This window comes from Anabrus simplex, chromosome 4 (genome assembly GCF_040414725.1).
Source record: "Anabrus simplex isolate iqAnaSimp1 chromosome 4, ASM4041472v1, whole genome shotgun sequence".
In the NCBI taxonomy this organism is placed as follows: domain Eukaryota; kingdom Metazoa; phylum Arthropoda; class Insecta; order Orthoptera; family Tettigoniidae; genus Anabrus; species Anabrus simplex.
Window position 1 is genome coordinate 296,919,208 of NC_090268.1, and position 20,539 is coordinate 296,939,746.

The 20,539-nt window shown below is 37.1% G+C and overlaps 1 protein-coding gene across 6 annotated transcripts in view; it reads left to right on the plus strand.

Moving 5' to 3' along the window:
- The window catches only part of ATP8A (ATPase phospholipid transporting 8A1), a 305,670-nt gene that overhangs the window by 149,354 nt on the left and 135,777 nt on the right, over positions 1 to 20,539 (plus strand). For all 6 annotated transcript variants that reach the window (XM_068227251.1, XM_068227249.1, XM_068227247.1 and 3 more), the window contains exons 16-18: positions 13,584 to 13,742; positions 18,703 to 18,888; positions 20,247 to 20,510. In XM_068227251.1, coding sequence (XP_068083352.1) covers positions 13,584 to 13,742; positions 18,703 to 18,888; positions 20,247 to 20,510 — 609 coding nt within the window. The remainder of the gene's footprint in view (positions 1 to 13,583; positions 13,743 to 18,702; positions 18,889 to 20,246; positions 20,511 to 20,539) is intronic.

The following is a 20,539-nucleotide window of genomic DNA, read 5'->3' on the forward strand; positions in this document are numbered from 1 at the left end:
ATCTAGTCTGAATCCTTTGTGTTTCCAAGAAAGTTTTTGACCACGTTCTGGAATGCTGTCCATGCCGATCGCTCTGCAGTGCACATAACGTCTTTAAAATTAGCGTCAGAAAGAAGTTTTCTGATATCTGGACCTGTGAAAATACTCTCCTTGATTTTGGAATTACTGATGCCTGCGTATCGATGACACAGCTACTGAAAGCATTCACCTTCATTGTTTAGAGCCTTAACAAATTTCTTCACAAGTCCTAGTTTGTTATGAAGCGGAGGTAACAGTATTTTGCTCTTTTGAACAAGAGTTTCTTGTTTTATGGTTTTCAACCCTACAATCCATTGTCTACGTGGCCATTCTTTTTGAGCCCAGAGATGTAACCTTGCTCGACTCTCCCACTCGCACAAAAAGCAGGGGTGCTTTGTGTAACCTCCTTGTAAACCTGACAGAATACCTATCACTTTGAAATCACCACAAACTTGCCAGTTGTGTTCCTGGTACTTCAGTTTACACAACACCATTTCGAGATTTCCATATGTTTCTCGCATAATAATTGAATGAGCAACGGGAATGGATGCAAGTTTGTTTTCATTGTGAAGGAGGACACACTTCAAGCTATGTTTGGAGCATTGATGAAAAGTCTCCAGTCAATAGGGTCATAATGTGGTGCTCCTAGTTTTAAGATAACATCCGGAATGTTGTTGCAGTAAACCAAGGCTCCCTCTTCAGAAAAGAAGGGTGTAAATTCTTGGTCGCGATGTCTGTACCAATAGTATGTCATCCCTGGTGCCAACATGTTCCTTTCACGAAGTATAGACCCGAATAATTCGGCAGATTCCTTTGTAAGACCAAGATCTCGAACAAAGTCATTTAATGCACTTTGCTCGAACAGTCTCAGTTCTTTCTCAACACATTCAGAGGAGAAATCACAGTCAGAGTTAGTGCCCACCATTTCTGCGTCAGATTCAAAAGAGGGACACTGTGGTACTGGTGTATCAGGGCCGTGAGGAACAGGTAAAATTGCAGATCGAATATTGCTTGGATATACAGTGTTACAATGTTGCTGCTGTTAAATCCCTTCGCATTCACAGAACAGAAGTAGCAGTGAGTAGTATGGTCTGGGGGTTATCGTCACACCATTGGAATACCGAATGGCATCGCAGTTCGCTTACCGTTCACCCATTGCCGTAACTGCTCTATACAGGTTCTACAAGCCTTATGTTGTGCCCACGGCTTGTCTTGATCTCCAAATTTCAAGCCAAAGTAGGCATAGTAGGTCTTTCTCACGAACTCGGTTATATTGCGCCGCTGTCTCAAACTTCCACATACATAGCAGAATGTATCTGGATCATTCTTGCAGCCACGTCGTGGCATGTTGATAGATGTAAGTTCAATAAAAATATTAACACAGTGCGTCACTCACATATAGAATGCTTATGAAGACAAAAATCTCTTTTCACTAGCAATCGAAATACAACTCAGACTGTCACGGACAAAGCACAATGAGAGAATGACGCCACTCAGCCAAAACCGCGCGTTACCAGCTATGTTGTACATAGTTGCCGGCTCTATGCACTGAGCGTGATAATACAGGACTACGAGATGGCCGGAGGACGTCGAATTAATAAAATAATAAAATAAATTAATAAAAGGATACGGAAATCTAAATTAAAGCAACACTCTTCCTAACAACGTAAGAAGTGCATTAGTGCATGTGATGAAATAAACGTAATATAGGATTTTTGAGAAAATGTGATGTGATGGGGAAAAATTAACATCGGATCCTGATTCAGAATGCAGAAGTCATCCTAAAAAGCAATACAGGATGGCAGCGATAAAACCACCGCAAGACAGTGAATTAACTGTAACAGCTGTTTACTTTTTTTTGTTCCACTTGAAATTTCGTAGATATGTTATAATTGTCTTGATCATGCCAAGCTAAACCCAAATCAAAGACGTCTTAAGACTCCTCACACGGGATATTGTGGTTATGGACGGATTATAGGTATATCATCAATCAGGTGGGAAAATCTTCATATCATCCCTCGTGACATTAGCATCATTATTTCATATTGAATCATATTCTTCACAGGTAGCTGGATTGGGTGATATAAGGGTAAGGTAGTACTATAATTTCACAAATGATGATAAATGATGTCTGGAAAGATTCCAAAGTTAAGAAAAACGAATGAAAGGTGGGAGGAATAATGAGTATTGTAATACAGTAAAACCTCGTTTAAGATGTTTCCCCAGCAGACAAGGGAAGAGAATGTGATGAAAAAACAATACACAAATAAAAACTATGCAAGAGGAATGTGTAAACACTTGATATATTTTTTGCGACATGAGTGATTTTGTTTGTTTGTTTGTTTGTTTGTGATATTTGAAACCATAGTTAAAAATTCTTAGTAAGAATTTACATATTTGTCCACCTATTCAGTACAATAAAAGATACACCACTTACCAGGTGTATATTCATCCACTTAATTTTCCACCGATTAGATACATGAATTCATTTCAATTGTAAAATTGAATATGCATTTTAACTATAACCCTAGTATACTATGTAAAATAGGGTATTATATTTATCTATATAATTACTTTCCCGCGACTGCGGAAAATTACTGGATCTTCAAGCTATTCTCCATTTTACTTTGGCGTTTGAAACCACAGTGCCTAATGTTGAATGTGTCGCGCTGATCACCGGGAGCTGGTAAGTTGCTTCAATGGATCTACTCGTCTTCAACTCCTGCACAATTATGGATCTTCATTTAACCGTTCTCCACTATTCATAAACATTGTGGGACTTTGCCTAGCGCTACGTGTGCCATGCTGCCGCTCAGAGAATTGCGCACTGTTTTCTTTTGAGTGACTTGCATTCTACTTTTTCTGAGTTTTACAGTGTCTACCCCCGTTCATTTTTATAGCGCCTCTTCTATTGATCCGGACTGTACTTGATCCTTCATTTCCTTTTCCTATGCATTGTTTTTCATGTTTTAACCGGCTGATGATGATCTGGACTAGGGTCGAAACCGGTACCATTTCTACTTATTATTAAATAGGAATGTAATTCACTACATTTCTTATTCTTTTGTATTGAATAGGTTGAATCTCTTTATCAATTATTTCAATTTTAACTGTAATATTCTTCAATACGGAACAATGAAATTTTTAACTTTAAATTAGGTATCTGGTACCGAGCTCGATAGCTGCAGTCGCTTAAGTGCGGCCAGTATCCAGTAATTACATACAATTTACAAAATATTCGTTCAATGTTAACCTAGTCAATACTTACAATACCACATTTTGTGGTTAAATAATTATTAAAAATAGAAAGATCGTGAACATGTTTCGCCCTTCTTAATGGGCATCATCAGCACAATGGATAACCTTAAAACAAATAATCCAGTATTCGGGAGATACGGGTTCAAACTCCACTGTCAGCAGCCCTGAAGATTGTTTTCCGTGGTTTCCCATTTTCACACCAGCAAATTCTGGGGCTGTGCGTTAATTAAGACCACAGCCATTTCCTTCCCACTCCTAGCCCTTTCCTGTCCCATCGTCCCCATAATATGTATCTGTGTCGGTGCAAAAAAAAAAAAAGAAAAAACTAAACAAACAACTAGATATCTGGTGGGTTTTATCTTCTACAGATCTTCTAATTGCTTCACACTCATAAATTCTCCTATGATCTCAAGCCCGTAGGTTAACACCGGTAGCACTTTTACTCAAAAGAGCACCATGGCTCTGTCTACTGCAATATGTGTGATCTTCTCAATGTCATTCATCACTTTCGGTGCTGCAACCATTCTAGCTCTTGTATGAATCCTGAAACTGCTGCATGTGGTCTGCAAGAATACACCTAGGTATCTCAAACTGCTAACTCTGCAAAGATGGATGTTATTACACGGTGTGTGTTCTGTTTCCTTTAGCTTACCTTCTTTCTTAAATATGACTAGTTCTGTCTTCTCCTCAGTAATTTTCATTTCATTCCTGTTTGTCCAGTTTGCTAGCAAGTTTATCGTATATTGCTGTTGTTACGTCTTCAACTGCAATTGGCATGTCATCAGCATACAAGTACATTTCATTATCGGTCATTTTCTTTATCTCTGACACTATATCTGAGGTGAAAGCATTATATAATATACAGCTGAGTGGATCACCTTGAAGTACTCCTATAGTTTGTGGCATCCAGTCTGACATCCCTACCCCATCGTCCACCTGTATATAATTTTCTGCCAGCAGGTTTGATATGAGTGTTATGACTTTATATGTTCCGATTAACTTCTCCAGCTTATCTATGAGAAGCCTTCTGTTTACCCACTCAAATGCCTCGGAATAGTCAATGAATGCCACAAATAATTTGCCTCTTGGCATTTCTAGGACATGATGAATGTTATTCATTAAATTCTCCAGTGCCATCATTATAGATCTTTTCCATATCTGAACCCAAATTGCTCTTCTGGTAACAGTGGATCCAATTTATTCACCACTCTGTTTGTTAGGAGGCACTCCACGCCAGGATCATTACATTCACGGTTTATTTTAGATGCACATTTCTGACTCTATCTTGTCCTGGAGCTCTATTGCTTCTTCCTTCATTGATTGCCTGTATGATTTCACCTTCTGTTATAACTTCTGATGGTTCTCTGTGTTTAGGGTACCTGAATGTTGGTCTAGTGTCTCTCAAAGCAATTGTTTTGCTGAGATAAGTTTTCCATGTTTGCATATCGATATTTGACTGTATTCTGCTCAGTTTTCTTTGTCACGAATTCTTGTATGGGTCCATTTTTGCTTTTTCTGTTTTTTGTCCATGTACTGCATCCTTTTTCAAGAGCTCTTTGTACTGTGTTCACTGTTGCCGGTACTCTTCCAGATCTTCTATGTTCCTTCTTTCTCTTGCTCTCTTCAATTTTTCTAAGGTGTTGCTTCTTGCCTCATAACATTGTCGAACCAGGCTGTTAACTTTCTTGTCCCCAGGCTTAAATGGGCGGCTTCTTCATAGCAATTTGCTATCCGCCATGCTGCGGAATCTATATCATCGTCTTCTATCATTGTTTTCCCCTGACTGGGTGAGTTGGCCATGCGGTAAGGGACGCAGCTGTGAGCTTGCATCCGGGAGATAGTGGGTTCAAACCCCACTGTCGGCAGCCCTGAAGATGGTTTTTCATGATTTTCCATTTTCACACCAGGAAAATGCTGGGGCTATACCTTAATTAAGGCCACGGCCACTTCTTTCCTATTCCTAGGCCTTTCCTATCCCTCATCGCCATAGGACCTATCTGAGTCGGTGCGACGTAAAACAAATTCTTCTTTCTGTTTTCACCTGGTCGATCTGACTTGTCTTTGCTTTCACTTTGTTTATGTCTATATTTTTTCTGATCTTAACTGCTTCTCTTGGTTCAACTGTTTCTTCTTTCTTCTGATGATGTCTGTTCTCACTGGCAAGTGAACTCGGCAAAACTTCGACCTAATTGAGTTGAAACTCGAAGTTGTAAGTTTCAACATTGGCTCTACCTGTACATGCTTAAGAAATGTGGATGCCAGTCCACTTCCTGAAGGATTTTGATTTTCATTTCATTTTTATCTATTTCATGATTTTTACCGTTTACATATCTAAGCTATCAGAAGACAAATGTGCACCACACTAGTCAACTTCACACAATTATGTTCCTAATCTGTAGGTAAGCTATCACATAATGAATATTCACTACCCTTCACTGTACTGTAGTTGCTTCAGATTCCAGGGGGAAAAGTGTACAGTTAAATTAGGACAAATTGTAGTTGATACCCAGAATAGATTTTCAGCCCTGAGGGAAGTAAGGGATACGCAAGGACTTATCCATATGGGAAGCAGTCAAACATATATCACAAACTCCATTGTGAGAGGCAGCAGAGTTAGGCCTAAAATCCCACACAGTGCACTGGTGAAAGTGTCGAACATTCTTATATTTGGTGATAGCCAGGCGAGGGGATTTGCAAAGGAAATGAACAATGAAGATATTGCAGCATTGGCCGTCATCTGTCCTGGGGCCCCAATCAAGAAGGTACTGGAAAACACGGAGCAGGCAGCAAGAAATCTCGGAAGTTGTGATGCAGTAGTGATCATCGGCGGGCCGAACGACGTAGCTCACAACGACGCTAAGAATATCATTTCTCACTTTAAACGTACACTAGGTACGCTGACTCACACTAACATCTTTGTAGTGAATGTGCCCCACAGGCATGATTTGATTAGAGACTTGTGTGTGAACATTGAAGTGGACAAAGTTAATACAGATATGGTTAAAATTTGTAATTTTTTTTGTAATACTCAGGTAATTGAATGCAGCAGTTTTGAGAGACACTGTTACACAAAGCATGGCCTTCATCTAAACAATTCAGGTAAACGAAAGATTGCAAATATTGTTCTACATTTTATTAATCATAAGATATGTATTGTAAAAAAGGCAACTCCTTTGAGTTATAATACTGACCAGGAAAACTAGTAGAAAGAGCCAGCTGTACTTCAAGCTGGCTCAGTCAACTAGAAAATGAAACTCAGGAAAGTAAGGAATTTCAAGTTACCCAATTGCAACAGTCAAGTTTTAGGGATGAAGTGGTTCTGAGATTGCTCTTGGTAAACTGTCAGAGTGTAGTAAATAAACAATTAAAATTCGGTACATTGATGGAATCTTATGAGACTGATGTGGTGATAGGAGTGGAATCGTGGTTGAGAGAAGGGGTGGGTAATAGAGAAGTATTTCCAGAAGGGTACACAGTCTATCGTAGAGACCAAGGAGATAAAATGGGAGGGGGAGATGTTTATTCTGGTGAAGGAAACTTACTGTTTACATGAATGGTTTACCAATGAAAGGGATGAAATATTAGGGATAAAATTAGTTTGTGATAATATGAAAGAGGTGGGAATTATAGGAACATATAGGCTAGGAAGAGAGGAAAGAGACATGGAAATATTTGAGAAAATAATAGATTATGCTCATAAAAACAATAATAATGTTATGGTAATAGTTGGAGGAGATCTAAAATTGCCTAAAGTTGAATGGAATGGAGCTGCATGTCATGAACAGAAACTGGCAAATAAGTTAATTTGGGAGGGAGGATTTACACAAGTAGTACAAGAACCGATTCGTCTCAATAACTTGCTAGATGTATTCTTAGTTAAACCATGGGAAATTGTTGATAAAACTGAGGTAATTGAAGGAATAGGTGACCATAAGGCTGTAATAATGGATGTAGGACTGGTACCAAAAAGGCTTAATAAGAGGTCACACAAGACAAGAAATTGTACAGAAAAACTAAAGTTGATGAATTTGGGACTTACCTTAAATCACAGTTCAGTTGTTAGATAAGTGAAGGAAGTAATGTGGATACACTTCGGGCTAAATTTGATGGAATCATTTGGGAAGGAGAGAAGAGATTTGTACCTGTTAAGAAGGGCAAAATGACCTCAGACCCTGTTTATTATACAAGGGAAATAAGAAAATTAAAAAGAAAATTAGAATAGTAAACATGAAAATCAAAGAGGATAGTGAGAGTAGAGAAACTAGAAAACAGCTAATGAGGGAACTGAATAGAGCAAAAAAGAAAGCAAAGAGAATTATATGAATGGCATACTTCAAGAGGGTAATGACCACAAAGGGAAATGGAAAAAAGCTGTATTCATATATTAGGAGTCAAAAAGGAAAAGGAATCCAAATTCCCACAATGGTGGGAGAAGGGAGTGAACACTACTTAACAGATACTGAGAAAGCAAATCTATTTCATAGGGAATTCAGAGATTCAGTAGAAGATTGTCAAGAGTTGGAAACCAAAACAGAAGATAGAGAGGGAGAGACACAGAGGGAAACAAGAAGTTTCTCATTCACAAATGAAGATATTTTCAGAGAAATCCAACTGCTTCAGCAAGGAAAAGCAGCAGGAAGTGATCAAATTACTGGGGAGGTATTAAAGACAATGGGGTGGTACATAGTGCCTTATTTAAAATTTATCTTTGACTATGTCATAAATAATAGTGTAATACCAAAGGAATTGAAGGAATCTATAATAATACCAATTTATAAAGGAAAGGGTGATAAAAGGAACCCTGAGAACTACAGACCAATCAGCCTGACCAGTGTAGTGTGTAAAATACTGGAGAGATTAATAGCAAAGTACATCGGAGGGATATGTGATGATAAAAATTGGTTCATGAGGTGCCAGTATGGATTTAGAAAGAAATTTTCTTGTGAGGCACAACTGCTGGAATTTCAACAGGACATATCAGATCAGTTGGATTCAGGAGGCCAGTTAGATTGCATAGCCATAGATCTTTCCAAAGCCTTTGATAGAGTGGAACATGGAATATTATTAAAGAAATTGGAGGGAATAGGATTAGACGTAAGGGTTATACGTTGGATAAGAACATTTCTAAATTCAAGGGTTCAGAAAGTCAAAGTAGGAAATAATGTATCACAGGAAGAGAAAGTTTGGAAGGGAATTGCAGAGGGTAGTATCATCAGTCCATTACTTTTCTTAATATACACAAATGATTTAGGGAACAAATATAACATCAAAAATAAGATTGTATGCAGATGACATAATTGTTTATAGGGAAATAAATAACATTGAGGACTGTTCAGAATTACAAAGGGACCTTGAGAGTATCCAACAATTGGTTGAAGAAAATATTATGAAGGTTAATGGAGGCAAATCAACTGTTACAGGATTTACAAACAGGAGCTTTAAAACTGAATTTAAATATACTTTGGATGAGGTAGTTATCCCAAAAGATGGCAAGTGCAAATACTTAGGTGTTAAATTTGAAAGTATTTTGCACTGGAAGGGTCATGTTAATGACATTGTTGGGAAAGCATACAGATCGTTACATGTCATAATGAGGCTACTTAAAGGATGCAACAAAGAATTAAAAGAGAAAAGTTACTGAAGTATGGTTAATCCATTATTGGAATATGCAAACAGTGTTTGGTATCCTCTCCAAGAATACCTAATAAAAGAAATAGATAGTGTGCAGAGGAAAGCAGCAAGATTTGTAACAGGCGTTTTCAGGAGAAAAAGTAGTGTATCAGAAATGTTACAGGAACTTGGGTGGGAAACTTTAAGTAAAAGAAGGGAGAAAACTAGACTTGTAGGATTATATAGAGCCTATACAGGAGAAGAAGCATGGGAAGAAATCCATGAGAGGCTTCAGTTGGAAAATAATTATATCGGCAGGACTGACCACAAGTATAAAATTAGAAGGAATTTTAGAAGAAGCGATTGGGGTAAATTTTCATTCATTGGGAGGGGCGTGAAGGAGTGGAACAGTTTACCAGGGGTAGTGTTTGATCCTTTTCCAAAATCTGTACAGATATTCAAGAAGAGAATAAACAGCCGTGGAGAAAAATTAAATGTTAGAGGGCATTTGACCAGTGCAGGTTATTGTAAATAAAAAATGTGTGCGAATAAATTAATTCCATCCCCTGGGGTCTGTGGAGATTGGACAGCTGAAGTAGGGGACTGCCTGTAGGGGTGAAGTACAGTGGGGACTTTGAGGGCCCTGGGACTGCTACGGTAGATGTGAAGGCCCTTCAGGAACTCTGAAAAGCGGTGGCAATAGGGGCTCTGGTTAAAACGCAGCAGGTCGTTATGTTACTTAAGTTCCAAAATGGGTAAAATAAATAAATGAATAAATAAATAAAAGTAATGTAAATTTTAATCTTATACCAGTTGTACAGTATTATTTGAAGTAATTCCTCATACAGTATTGTATATGAGTTGACTATGTAAGTACAGGAGATATTAAAAGGAGAATTTTGTAAACTATATAAATTAATTAAGGATGAGCTGTGTGTTTAATAGGAAAAAATTATTAGCGTAAATTGTATAATATTGTATTCTAGGAAAATGTCTTCTCTTGTTAATTTAAAACTTAGTGCTTGACAATAATGTATTTTAGTGTACCATTTGCCATCGAGGTAGACACCTCATTTGCAAATAAAGAGATTTTGATTTGATTTTGATTTTGATTTTGATTTTGATTTGATTTGATACTGCTCAGCACAGAATAAATTTTGCCTATACTTAAATTGCTGAATACATTGCCAATACATCAGTACAGAACTCCATAGAATTTTGCAATAAAATTAAACACTTTAATTTATCCAAACACCACACACTTCATTCATTTGACATTACTAACATGTATGCTAATGTGCTCATTAACAACACCATACAATTGATCAAGAACAATCTTTCCAAATTCAGCAATTTAAGTATAGGCGAAATAGATTAATTTATTCGGATTCTGAAGTTTACAGTGAATAACAATTTCTTCACTTTCAATAATGTCATTTACCAACAGATAGGTCTTCCCATGGGGTCACCAGCTTCAGGGATCCTTGCAGATATTTACATCGATCATTTAGAATATTCTCACATCATTGGCAAGATTAACGGCATTCAACAATGGACACGCTCTGTAGATGACACGTTTGTTATTTTAGACTCCCGTATTACGAACAGCAACAGAGTACTTGAATTTCTCAACTCCATTGACCCACATATAAAATTCACCATAGTCAGAAAACAATAAAGCCCTCAATTATCTGGATGTAACCATTATGCGCAACTGCAACAACACTTTACCCTTTAATGTATACAGGAAACCCACCCACACCATCAGTACCATCCAACAAACTTCTGTGCACCCAGACATATATAAGAAAGCAGCTTACAATAGCATGATACTCAGAGCATTACCTGTCCCTTTATTACTCAGAGCATTACCTGTCCCTTTATCCCGCAAGAATTACTAAAAAGAAATTAATACCATTTACAATATTGCAGAACACAACGGTTTCAGTAGAAACTTCAGCAGAATCATCAATAGACATAAGAGCAGACCCAAGACTACCCTAGAAAAAGATTCCGCTCCTAAAGAAAATTCTCCACATTCACTTTTAATAATAGTAGCATTTACCGAGTTTCTAATATTTTTAAAAAACACAACATCAAAATAGCATTTAGAACCTCCCACACCAACTCCAAACTCATTTTGAATATACACTGTCAACAATAACACTAATAACATCAATAATAGATATTTGAACTCCGGAGTTTAGAAATTAGAATGCCAATCCTGTAATTACAGCTATGGAGGTCAAACAGGCCACAATTCTGTCATAAGATACGCCGAACATCGCAACGCTCTCAAATATAATTGTTTTTCAGCTATGAGTGAACATGATAAAACATCCAGCCACGAATACACATCAATAGATAAAGATCTTAAGATCTTGCATTATGAGCAAAAAGGCACCTTACTCAACGTTCACGAGAGCATTCACATCGATTAAGATCAGGTCATGAACCCATCTCGCAATTTAAATTAAATCAATGAAAAAAAAAAAAAAAAACTTGAAACATTCATTCCATATATTTGTCAGAACTTCTATAATAAAAACAAGCCCCGCCTCGTCTCTCCAACTTGCTACCACTCTCGCCTCCCCACCCCCCACCATCTCCCCACCAGCCCTGCACCGCCCTTTCTCCTACGCTCCTCCCATCCTCGCAAACACAGCTGAGCCAACAATAGACACAATCGTACGAACAAGACCATTAACTCTGAGAAGGCCAGGCCAATTTCAGTGGACAACCACCTTTTAAGTACTGTAAGTTTTAACGTTTTCTTCACATCCATTTTACACATTTTGCCTATCAGCCCAAATTTCTCACACAACCTTATTTTTTTTTCTATTACAGATTATAACTTCATTGACAGTTTGCACTATGGTCACTTACAGTTTACCATGCACTTGTTACTCCTCTAATACAGATTCTCAATTTCCTCGCTGCCCTCCTGACCATTTAAAATAAGGCAAACACATCTAGCCAACATTGGAAATAATCTTCATGAAAAGGGACCGCTCGGTGTCTTTTCCCATCACTTATCACATACATTTCACCTGGCACGTTGTCTCCTCTCAAACTTGGTTTCTGAAGCTTTTTCACTCCCCTTCTAGCCATTCGTGGTGATGGTGTTTCTACAAAGACAGACTGTCAGCCTGAATTTTCAACACAGTGATTTCGTCTTGTTTTTTGAATTATCAAACTAAAATTTTTAGACTAAGAGGTCCACAACCTCACCTTTAGCACTTATTGTTTCGTTTCTGTCTGTATCATTTCTTTTCTTTTCTTAGTTTTAGCACACTTTTTGGGTTCAATTATGTTTTATATTAACCTTTTTTTCACTGAATTTGTCTCAGCGAGTTATTTGTTGCTCCATCTAATGATGTAAATGTTGTATATTGTTTTTATTTTTGTAATGTCTCTTTTGTTTTTTCTTTTGTTCCTTCATTATGTTTTTAGCACACTTTTAGCTTGTATTATGTAGATTACTATATTAACCCCCCTTATTTCACTGAAGATGGCTCAAACGAGTCGAAACATGTTTGAATTTTATTGCTCCATCTAATGATGGAATTATGTTCTGTATTGAATTAGGAGGATGCATTTTATTTTTCCGTTGTAAAGTGAAAAGTGTCAATACGGATGATTCTGATATCTTATAATGTAAACAGTAGTGTATCTGTAGTGTTAGTATAAATCGCTTACCGATAATTCCTGTTTGTGTACCGTTTGAAACAGTATGTATGAATACTTGTTTTACCTACTGTACATAGAAAGCTTTAATAAAAATGTAATTAAAAGTGATTATGTACTTTGTCATTAATTGTTGTGGATAGGAGATCCTTCAGTTTACATTTTCACACTCTCAAAGCTTTATGAATATGTTTCATATGACTTAGTAGCCCAATCTTGGCATGAATCATACGTCCGCACAGGTCACATGAAATAATTGGAGGAGGGCGGAACTGACCTTAACGGAGCTTCCTTGCTTGTTATTTTTGTCCTCTTCACATTGCCGTCGTTCCTCTTCAAACACCAAAACTGATGGTAGAAACCGTGTGGTGCCAAAGTGTACAATTCTCAGCAAGTGCATCCCAAGATTGATTGTTAATTCCAGCTCTTTTCATAGTATGCTTTAGCTGATCCTTGAAACACCTCAAAGGGGCTCCCTGAGATGAGCTGGGACAGAGTTCACCATACAGAAGTTGCTGAGAAAGCCTGGTTTCACTCATGCGAAGGACGTCCCCTATCCATCTGAGATGGTGACCAATGATGGTAGCCTCAATGCATATAGCAACAGGTACAACTATGACACAGATAATCAGACAGTATTCACTAGTACAGGAGGCTGATAACCACAATGTCTAGTTTCCAAAACGAGCAACAATCATATTACCACCCAAATCTGATTTCCCTTCTGTTACTGTGGGTTTGCATTCATGCAGAAGATAGTGGATTCAAAACTCACTGTTGGATGCCCTGAAGAAGGTTCTTTATGGTTTCCCACACCAGGCAAATGCTGGGACTGTACCTTAGTTAAGGCCAGTGTCACTTTCTTCCCAGTCCCAACCCTGCCCTATCCCATCGTTGCCATATAACCTGGCTGTGTCGGTAAAATAAATAGTAAAAGATATACTTTTATAATCTGTATCTAACAGCTAGAACTGTAAGTTTATTAATTTTGTATGACTCTTTTGTGATAGGTTGTTGACTTGGTCACATCCCACACCAAAAGTATTACTCTGGCCATTGGTGATGGCGCGAATGATGTGGCCATGATACAGAAAGCACATGTTGGTGTTGGCATCTCTGGCGTGGAGGGGTTGCAGGCTGCGTGTGCTTCGGACTACTCTATAGCACAGGTAAGATAACATCTTATAGATTTTGGACTGTTTTCCAACAATTTCCAGTAATAATAATAATAATAATAATAATAATAATAATAATAATAATAATAATAATAATAATGATAATTATCCAATTACCAGGCACCTAGTCTCTGTTTCAAACGTACAGATGGGACTTTGGAAACAAGTAATAAGGGAAATTGTGAACTCCTAGCAAACCATTTCATGGACCTTTTAAACTGTGAATCTCCAAAGGAACAATTCACCTATGAAAAACCAACACCTAATCCAGATTCAGAACCCCCCACATTACAAGAAGTCAAACAAATAATCAGAGATTTAAAAGACAACAAAGCACCAGGAGAAGATGGAATAATCGCTGAAATGTTGAAAATTGGTGGTGACAAACTGGCCCAGAGTATTCAAAAAATCTTACAGGACATTTGGTTTTCTGAAGAAATTCCGGAGGATTGGAAATGTGCATTGATTCACCCACTTCACAAGAAAGGAGACAAATCAGATATTAACAACTACAGAGGAATTTCTCTCCTCTCACTCGTATATAAAATCTTCTCTAAAGCTCTACTTAATAGATTAGAGAAACAAACAGACCACCTGATCGGAGATTATCAGGCTGGATTCCGAAAAGGGAGATCCTGCTCAGAACAAATCCTAAACCTAAAAACCATACTACAGATTCGCAAAACCAAACAAACAGTAATCACCTTTGTTGACTTCAAAAAAGCGTATGATTCCATAGATCGGCAGACCCTGTTCAACATACTAGAGGAATTTCAAGTCGACAGGAAAACGAGGGAATTGATTAAACAAACTCTGACCAACACAACATCAAAAGTTAAGTTCTTGGGAGAAATTTCTGAACCGTTCGAAATCAGAACTGGCGTCCGACAGGGAGATGGACTATCCCCACTACTATTCAATTTAGTTTTGGAAAAAGTGATTCGTGAATGGAGAAAAGAAACTAAAGGTATAAACATTGGCAGACTTCTTAAAGACAAAATTCACCTTGACTGCTTAGCTTTCGCAGATGACCTTGCGATCCTTTCGAACAACAGACAAGAAGCAATCCAATCCATAGAAAAATTGAATGAAATAGCCGCAAAAACCGGACTTCAAATTTCATTTGAAAAGACGCAGTTTATGGAAGGAACTAAATCAAGATTCGACAATCAACCATTAATCACCAACTGTGGAATAATTTCCCAAGTAGACAAATTCAAATATCTAGGTGAAATTATTCAGCCAGCAGGGTTAAATCAGGAAGCTAACAAAGAAAGAACTGCTAAACTGCAAAAGGCTTACAAAATCACATGGAACAGATACAACAAAAGATGTGTATCAAAAAATGCAAAATTACGACACTACAATACAGTCATCAAACCAGAGGCACTTTATGCATCTGAAACACTGATCATTGGCGGCAGGTCACAAATGAAAAGCATTGAGAAACAAGAGAGGAAAGTTCTCAGAAAAATCCTAGGACCAAAGTTCGAAAATGGAATTTGGACGAAAAAGAAACCACACGAAATTTTTCAATTCACAGAAAAAATCACAGATACCATCAGAAAGAGACGACTAAAATTCTACGGACACCTACACAGAATGGATAACAACAGGCTGACAAAGAAAATTCTAAATCTAGCTCTAACCCTGAAAATCCGCAACAATTGGTTAGCAGAAATTCATGAAGATCTACAAGAAATGGGTATTGAGGACGAAACCATTCAAGATAGAATGAAATTTAGAAGCTTAGTAAACAAACATAAATTTGCAGAGAAACCAACAAGAAAAAATACAGGCTGGACAGAAACACGCAGAAAGGAACACAGTGAAAAAATGAAGAGATATTGGGAAGAAAAGAAGAAGAAACATTGTGCAAAATAAGTTCAAACGCGCTCCACAGCTGGGCACAACGAATCAAAAAAAAAAAAAATAATAATAATAATCGTATGGCCTTAGCTACCATATACAAACATTTTAATGTGATGCCATCTGGTTGGTCTGCTTGTTAGTTTCAACGTTTTGTTTTATTCTAGACCTGCTAGATGGCAGAGTAAACCGAATCTCCTTTGGGCATCTGTGGCTGAGTTTTAATTAATTTTGTGGGATAAACACCAAATGTGTTACCAGGGATCTTTTACATGCCAACATCATATGATGTGGGGAGTGTCAAATGGACTTTCGTCCGCCCTTCAGAATTCAGACTACCTCTGCCAGGTTTAACCCGCTATCTTGGGATCCAGAAGCCGACACTGTACCACTGATCCACAGAGGCACACTACAATTTCCAGTGTACTGCATAGGTTGTTCTGCCATCTGGCAGGTACAATCATGGCTGTGACCTCCATATCTCTCAATCGTGTGCCCTTTCCTTCACTCCTGCATAATCTTCCTTTCTTTTTCTAATACCGTCTAATAACTGATATCGTCTCCTTCCCCTTCCTCATTTTCTTTTTATCATCCCCTCCATTGCTACTCATAATGAAGTATTGCATTTTAGATTATGCTCTATCCAATTTTTCTTCCTTTTTTTAATTATTATTACAGTCAGCATGCTTCTTATTTCTCCCACTCTCTTCAGAACTTCCTCATTTGATATTCTATCTTCCCAGCTTACTTTTTCAATTCTTCTTCAAATCCACATTTCAAATGCTTCTATTCTTCTCTGTTCTTCCTTCCTATATGTCCATGTTTCGGTGCCATATAGAGCTATACTCCATACATAACACCTTGCAAGTTTCTTGCTCAGATCTTTCTCTAGCAGGCCACAAAACAGTTTTTCTTCTTGTTGAAGCTTTCCTGGGCTAAGGCAATTTGAGCATTTATGTCTGTTATGGAGTGAAGGTCTTCAGTCACAATACTTCCAAGATACTTAAAATTCACCTGTTCAATAATTTCTACCCCAACTTGATTGTCGCTTTTTCACCTTTACCTCCAAGTATCATGAATTTAGTTTTCTTTTTGTTTATGCTCACTTCATACTCTTCATACTTTTTGTTTAATTCTCTCAGCATTTTGCAGAGGTCCTTCATATTTTCAGCTGTTACAGCCATATCATCAGCAAATCTTATGCATTCAGTTATCTTACCTCCAATGTTGACGCCTCTTTTACCATCCAAAGATTCACAAATAATTCCCTCTGAGTAAATATTAAACGAAGTTGGTGATATGCAGCAACCCTGTCTAAAACACCTCTCCCCAGTCTGATTTCTTCTGTTAATTCTCCTCTTATTCTCACTCTTGCTGTTTGGTTGTAATATAATTCCTTGATCAGTCTTCTCTCTCTCTATTCCACTTCATGTTTTTTAAGTATCTCCAAGATCTTATACCCCCTCACTTTGTCAAATGCCTTCTCTAAGTCTACAAAGACTGTGTATACTTTTCTATTCTTCTCCATGTACCTTCCTCCTATGATTTTCAGTATACCAATTGCATCCCTTGTGCCTACACCATGCCTAAATCCATATTGTTCTTTACCAATATAATTCTCCATTCGTCTGTAAATCCTTCTGTTTATTGCTCCTAATAGTATTTTAGCTGCATGAGAAATTAAACTTAGTGTCCTGTGTTCTTCACATTTCTTACTATTTTTCCTATAAATATTATTATATTTTCCAGAAAATCTTTGGGCCATTTCCCTTTTAAGTATATTTTCTTGACAAAGTTTTGCAAATATATCCTTTCCTTTCCCCTGCAGTACTTTGAGTAGTTCAACTGGCATTTCGTCTACACCAACTGCCTTACCACTCTTCATTTCCCTAATAGTTGCCTCTATTTCCTCTTCTAATATTCTGAAATCAATCTAATCTTCATTTATTTCCTTTTCCTTCTCCAAATTTATATAACTCTCATCTGGTCTGCTGTCCCAATCATATAACCACTCTATATAGGTACTCTTTCTATCATTCCTTAACTTTTTCATGTTCACTTACTAGCTGTCCATCCAATGTTTTAATCTGTCATTTCACATCCATTCCTATTATCCTTGAATGTTAACTCTATAGCTTCTTTGTACATCATGTCATACTTACCTTCACTTTTCAACCATTCTGTTTTACTGCAGGTTTCTCTGATCCACTTTTCTTTAGCACATTTAGTCTCCCATCTTAATATATTATTTCATTTTCTGTGCATCTTGCTTAAGTGTTTACATTTTTCCATTTTCTCCTTTCTTCCATTTTGTCCAACATTTATTCAGTTATGCATTCCTTTCTTATTTTTCTCCTTTGTTTTGTTCCCAGAACTTCTTTTGCTGTCTCTTTAAGATTGTTTCTAAATCTCTCCCATTTTTCATTAACACAGTTAACCTCATTCTCAGTTTGTAATCTTTCAACAAGCCTCTCCTTCAACTCTACAACATTTTTGTTTTCTTTCAAATTTTCAAGGCATGTTACTTCACTGCTTTTACTTATCCTTACTATTTTTAATTTAATGCACAGTTCTGCTACAACTAGGTTATGATCAGAACATACATCTGTTCCCGGATAACATTTTGCATTTTTTAAGCTATTCTTATATCTTTGTTGTATCATAATAGTCTATTTGGTACCTTTCATTATTAATTCTAGATGTCCAAGTATTTCTCCACCTTTTACTGTTTTCAAACAATGTATTGCCAATAACAATATTGTTTCTTTTATAGAAATCAACTAACACCTGACTTCTGTCATTTCTAACACCAAGCCCATATTTTCCAACTCTTTTGTCTTCATGTCCTTTTTCAACAATGGCATTCCAATCTCCCATTATCACCACACATGCATTCTTCAATTTTCTTCCATTAATCTCTTCTATTTGCTCATAACATTCCTCTACCTCCTCTTCTGGGTGTTGATCTGTTATCTTAGAGGTGGATATTTAATGTATTTCAGTACAGGCCAAATATTTTTTTAACCATAGTATTATCTATCTATTCTTATTGTGGAGTGATGTTAGTGTGTTTCTTTGTTTGCAGTTCCGTTTTTTGCTGAAGCTGCTGTTTGTGCATGGTTCGTGGAATTACAACCGCATGTGCAAGCTGATCCTATACAGCTTCTATAAGAACATCTGTCTGTATGTTATTGAGCTATGGTTTGCTATCTACTCCGGCTGGTCGGGACAGATCTTGTTTGAACGATGGACCATCGGTCTGTACAATGTTGTAAGTTTTATTCTAGTTACATGGTAATTCCTTTTTGAATTGGGCTTATGGTTCTGTTTCTTAGACAGTTGGGTACAAATTGTTTTATTATAACCATTAATACCTTTTCAGATTTTAATCTTTAAAATGTTGTGAATGAACTAAGCACATCTTTGATATTTTATTTAAAAACAAGTCTAAGAAATAAATTGATAAGAGGATCCACCTTTTCAATACAATGATGATGATGATGATGATCATCATCATCATAACAGCACATAAATACAAGAAATTATAATAATCTGGCCAGGTGCCAAATAGTATGGAAGAAGCTAAATTTCAAATTGAAGAACTCGAGAAAATTGCTGCAAGAATCAGCCTGCAAATCTCATTTGAAAAGACTGAAATGAAGCCGACCTTCATAATTGAAACACTAGCCATTCACCTCGACAATGGCAAACAAATTAAGATTATGAATAAGTTCAAATATCTTGGGGAAATTATAACCTGGAACACAAAAGAGAAAACATTGGTTGACAGCAGAACATCTAAACTGAAAACAGCACAGCGAATCACCTGGCCACCTTATTAAAAAGAAATCTCTCTCCATGAATGCTAAATTTCAACATCACAATACAGTTGTAAAACCGGAAGCAACTTATGCTAGTGAAACACTCTTAAAGTTGAACACTAAATCAACAACTGATAACTTGCAGAAAGTAGATAGAAGAATCATCTGGACAATCATCAATAAGAAATACCAAGTTGATGGCCAGTGGAGATTATTACCTATGAGTGGTATATCGTGAAAGTGAATTAATAATAGATACACTGCGGAAAAGGAGAATTGCCTTTTTTGTCATATATTCAGACTGCCAGAAAACCAACTAGTGAAGCAGTTATTTAGTTACTTCTGGAAAAATAAAACGAAGAACACTTGGTTCACAGAGATTATGAATGATTTAGAAGAATTCAATTTATAAATGCTCAAAATTGAAGGCAGAGAAGAGAAGAGGATTCTAAGGAATAAACACCTATGATTCAAACTCATAACATTTGAATGAATGAGGTACACCATTACTGACAACCAAAGGGTGGCCAGGTCCAACAGGATGAAAAGTTTTGGGAGTGGAAGAAGCAGCTAAAAAGCTGACTATTTAATACTATTAGACTTTAATGTATATGACTGATCATAAAGTGCTCTAATGTAAACTATGTAAAAAAAAAAAAAATCTGGCCAGGTACTGTATAGTAAATTATAAACATTGATATTTTATGTTAATATATTAGAGAAAGTTCAGAATTTTGAGATAATAGTAAGTAGCTGAAATGTTTGACAATTTGATGTTAGTCAAGACTTATATTTGTGTCTTCTTCAGCTCTTCACTGCTGCTCCCCCGCTGGCTATGGGACTCTTTGACAAAGTGTGTTCTGCTGAGACCATGCTGAAGTATCCTGCCCTCTACAAGCCATCCCAAAATGCGGACTTATTCAATGTGCGAGTATTCTGGGTGTGGATCTTCAATGCTTTGGTGCACTCGGTATTGCTGTTTTGGATGCCTCTGCTGGCACTCGAGAAGGGTGTTATATGGAGCAATGGACGTGACGGTGGATACCTACTGCTTGGAAACGTTGTGTATACCGTAAGTGTCCTGTTCAGTTGTAAATTGTG